The 4,540-nt window shown below is 60.3% G+C and overlaps 1 protein-coding gene across 2 annotated transcripts in view; it reads right to left on the bottom strand.

The window, feature by feature from the left end:
* Positions 1-357: 357 nt before the first annotated feature.
* The window catches only part of LOC108512122 (phosphatidylinositol 4-phosphate 5-kinase type-1 gamma), a 45,701-nt gene continuing 41,518 nt past the window's right edge, over positions 358-4,540 (bottom strand). For both annotated transcript variants that reach the window (XM_017847226.1, XM_017847227.1), the window contains exons 7-8: positions 2,629-2,928; positions 358-1,084 (exon numbers count right to left, since the gene is read on the bottom strand). In XM_017847226.1, the coding sequence (XP_017702715.1) occupies positions 875-1,084; positions 2,629-2,928 (510 nt within the window). In that variant the 3' untranslated portion in view covers positions 358-874. The remainder of the gene's footprint in view (positions 1,085-2,628; positions 2,929-4,540) is intronic.

The raw sequence follows: 4,540 nt of genomic DNA, 5'->3' as shown, positions 1-4,540 counted from the left end.
GTCCCCCAGGCTGGAGCGCAGTGTCCGGATCTCAGCTCACTGCAAGCTCCGCCTCCCGGGTTCACGCCATTCTCCCGCCTCAGCCTCCCGAGTAGCTGGGACTACAGGCGCCCGCCACCACGCCTGGCTAGTTTTTTGTATTTTTTTTAGTAGAGACGGGGTTTCACCGTGTGAGCCAGGATGGTCGCGATCTCCTGACCTCGTGATCCGCCCGTCTCGGCCTCCCAAAGTGCTGGGATTACAGGCTTGAGCCACCGCGCCCGGCCGCCCAGCTAAGTTTTATATTTTTTTGTAGAGAGGGGGTCTCGCTATGTTGCCCAGGCTGGTACTGAACTCCAGGGCTGAGGCAGTCCTCCCACCTTGGCCTCCCAAAGTGCTGGGAGCACAGGCATGAGCCACCGTGCCCGGCCAGCAGTCGCTTTGATCTGTGTGGAATCAGATTTTGCAGCCCCTCCTTTTCGTGGGCTGTGTCCTACTGTGAGCCCTGCCTCACCCAATCCCTCTGGCCTCCCACGCGCCTTCCACACCTTTGTGGCTCCTCTCTGCACGGCAGCGAGTGGACCCCTCTGAGTGCCACGGGGAAACGCTACCTCTGTCTCATTCCTGCGGATGGCCAGTGGCCTCAGCCCATTCACGGGTGAATGAGAAATGCTACCACCATTGCAAGCCAAGGCCCGGAACCCAGCACTCAGCCTGCGGCCCGCACTATGGCCTGGCTTCACTCTGAGGCCCTGGCGTGAGGCTCTCAGACTCTGTCTGTCACCATGGATGCCCTCGCCAGCCTTCCCTGCCTGTTTTCACACTTGGGCCGGGGATGGGGAACCAGAGCCTGTGGGGAAGGGAAGCGGGATGGGTCCGGAGGCCCCCCGCCCACCTACGTGTCATCCGACTCGATGGGCTCCCCGCGCGCGGCGCCACCCTGGATGGACTCCATGGCCGTGGAGTAGAGCGCCTTCTGGCCTACGGGCCGCTTCTCATCCGAGGTGCCCCGGGCGCCCTGCGCCTGCCGCTCGCGCTCGTGCTGGTCGATGTTGTGCACACCCAGCAGCAGGCTGTAGTCCATGATCTTGAAGCTCTCCAGGACCTGGCGGGATGGACGGGCAGGAGCACACCATGCCGTCGGCTGTCTCCACCCCCACCACGGCTCCTGGACCTTATGGGGGCCCCAGTCCGGACAGCCCCGTGGGCTCGGGCGTGAGGGATGGAGTCCCATGGCCATGCAGGGGTGGGGGTTCTAGTATCATCCCGAGGGATGGGGGGGCTGCGGTCACACGGCGGCATCAGGGCGGGCCGGAGTGGGGCTTCCACCCTCACAGCAGGCCGCCCCAGGCGCTGGGACGGGGCTTCCCTCCCTGGCTTTGCTCCTTCCTGACAGACAGGGGGCCGGGCCTGTGCTCTGACCAGCCCAGGCCCGTGGGCAAGGACCTGCCGGCCTGACAGGTGACAGCCAGGTGCGTGGATGCCCAGGGTAGCCTCGAGGCCCCTGAGTGGTCTGCGCCGTTCTCTGGGGGTGTGGGTCAAGTTCTCAAAGGGGTCGGGGAGCTAGGAGTGGTCAGCAGGGGGGCCTGGGTGGAGTGGGGGAGCTGGGAGGTCCCCCTTGGGGCCTCCCTCCTTGGCTCCACGCCTCGAAGCTGCCGGGGTGGGGCGGGGACGATGGAGCTAACACAGGGAGAGGAAGAGCTGCGTGCACCGTTCTTTCCCTAATACGGAGCCGGTGCAGGCTCCACGCGGACAGGAGCCAGACCCCCCACCGGACAGACATGGGCCCTTGCCATGGCCTGCAGAGCAGGCAGTCATCCCATTTGATGGGTGAGGAAACTGAGGCACAGCAAGCTCTCATGGCTGGCCAGGAGCTCTGGGCTCGTGACCACAGCAAATGAAGGCTGGGCTCTCTTCTCAGGGGGTGGGGGGACTCTATCACTGTCACCATGTAACCTCCAGAGGAACTGCTTCTTAGCGGTGCAGACACTCCCAACCCCCAAGGGCTGGGTCTTTTTTTTTTTTTTTTTTGAGACGGAGTCTCGCTCTGTTGCCCGGGCTGGAGTGCAGTGGCCGGTTCTCAGCTCACTGCAAGCTCCGCCTCCCGGGTTTATGCCATTCTCCTGCCTCAGCCTCCGAGTAGCTGGGACTACAGGCGCCCACCACCTCGCCCGGCTAGTTTTTTGTATTTTTTAGTAGAGACGGGGTTTCACAGTGTTAGCCAGGATGGTCTCGATCTCCTGACCTCGTGATCCGCCCGTCTCGGCCTCCCAAAGTGCTGGGATTACAGGCTTGAGCCACCGCGCCCGGCCGGGCTGGGTCTTGAGACATAAGTTTTCTGTTTTCTTTGTGAGACAGGGTCTCACAATGTTGCCCATGCTGGTCTTGAACCCCTGGGCTCAAGCCATCTGCCCGCCTCCCAAAGTGCTGGGATCCCAGGTGTGAGCCACTGTGTCCAACCATGTTTTAGGTTAAGGCCATAAAAGCTTGAGCTGCTTCCGGATCCCACGTTGGGGTGGGGCCTGCTGTGGGCTGCAGGGCAGGTGGGCCTCAGCCTGGCACCCTCCCTGGCCCTGCCTGCCCGGACCGTGGCCTCACCAGACAGTCCCACCTGCCACCCTCCCTCCCCCGCTCGGGCCAAGCCCTCACCAGGCAGTCCCGCTGCAGCGTCTTGACCAGGGCGCTGAAGGTGTCGGCGTCCAGCAGGAGCCCCTCGGGCATGTCCTGCATGAAGTCCAGGTCCTTGTAGGTGGGGAAGCTCTTCTCCTTCTCCTTCTTGCTGGCGCGCCGCTTGTAGGTGGAGCCCTTGAGGTCGAACTTGAGGTGCATCTTGACCACGCGGGGCAGGATGTTGTTCATGACCACCACGCGGATGTTCTTGCCCCCCGACTGCACACAGTACAGTCCGTAGAACTTGGGTAGCAGCGTCCGTGGGTTCTGGTTAAGGTTCTGCAGGGGGAAGAGGGGACATCATGGAGGGCAGCTGGGCCACAGACCCGTGGGGGCGGGCAGAGCTGGCCTCTGCCTCAGGGGGCTCATGGATGCCCCTGGTCAGCCCCCCTCTCTCCCCAGAAGCCCTCAGGGACCCCTTTCCTTTGCAGGCGCCCGGCTGGCCTTCCCACAGCACCCTGACTCTCACAGGCCCCAGGGTCTCCCCGCCCAACCGTGAGCTCCAGGAGTCTGTTTCTACAGAGCCAGGCCCCGAGGCAGGCGCTTCTGTTCCATCAGAGGCTTCCACACTCCCTGCCTGCCCACAGGACATCGCCCTGGCTGGGCTCGCCTGTTGGGAGGTCTGGAGGCCAGAAACGCAATGCTCTATCCTGAAATACATACATATAAATACATATATGTATATGCACACACACACACATATGTACATACACACAGTGTGCACACACACATGTATTTTCTTGAGATAGGGTCTCACTCTGTCGCCCAGGATGGAGTGCAATGGTGCTATCACAGCTCACTGCAGCCTCAACCTCCAGGGCTCAAACCATCCTCCCAGCTCAGCCTCCCAAAGTGCCAGGACTCCGGGTGTGAGCCCAGCCTCTATGTTGGTTATGCTTTGCTGTGTTGGACTGATCAACTCGGACCTTCACTCCAAATCTGGGTCCCCAGGCACAGGTCTGGGTCCTGCTCTGCCCTGTAGACCCCAAGCAGGCACTGGGTGACCCACGGGCACCCAAGTGAATCAACAGCTCCCCCTGCCCAGAGCCTCTCAATGACGAACCCAGTGGTTTGCTGCACAGGTGTCGGGGCTGGGACAGACCCACAGGGAGAGGAGTGGGGGGCACGGCCTCAGGCACCAGCCTGGGCAGGCTCAGCAAACTCCAGCCCCTAGGCCAAATCGGGATGCCACCTATTTTTATAGGGCTGTGAGTTAAGAATGTTTTCCAGTTTTAAAAGTGGAGAGGGCTGGGTGCGGTGGCTCACGCCTGTAATCCTAGCACTTTAGGAGGCCGAGATGGGTGGATCACCTGAGGTCAGGAGTTGGCCTAGCCAACATGGTGAAACTCCATCTCTATTAAAAATAAAAATTAGCTGGGCATGGTGGCACATGCCTATAATCCCAGCTACTTTCGAGGCTGAGGCAGGTGAATCGCTTGAACCTGGGAGACGGAGGTTGCAGTGAGCCGAGATTGTGCCACTGCACTCCAGCCTAGGCGACAGAGCAAGACTCCATCTCAAAAAAAAAAAAAAAAAAAAAGGTGGTGAAGAGGCCAGACGCGGTGGCTCACACCTGTAATCCCAGCACTTTGGGAGGCCGAGACAGGCAGATCATGACGTCAGGAGATCGAGACCATCCTGACTAACACGGTGACACCCTGTCTCTACTAAAAATAAAAAAAAAATAGCTGGGCATGGTGGCGGGCACCTGTAGTCCCAGCTGCTTGGGAGGCTGAGGCAGGAGAATGGTTTGAACTTGGGAGGGGGGAGGCTGCAGTGAGCCGAGATCACGTCACTGCACTCCAGCCTGGTGACAGAGCGAGACTCCGTCTCAATAAATAAATAAGTGGGGAAATAGAGAATAGTCTTTGCTTTTTTTTTTTTTTTTTTT

Source organism: Rhinopithecus bieti, unplaced genomic scaffold (assembly GCF_001698545.2).
Source record: "Rhinopithecus bieti isolate Rb0 unplaced genomic scaffold, ASM169854v2 scaffold_28055, whole genome shotgun sequence".
NCBI lineage: Eukaryota > Metazoa > Chordata > Mammalia > Primates > Cercopithecidae > Rhinopithecus > Rhinopithecus bieti.
Note: the sequence above shows the minus strand (reverse complement) of the source record. Positions and strands in the feature narration are given on the sequence as shown.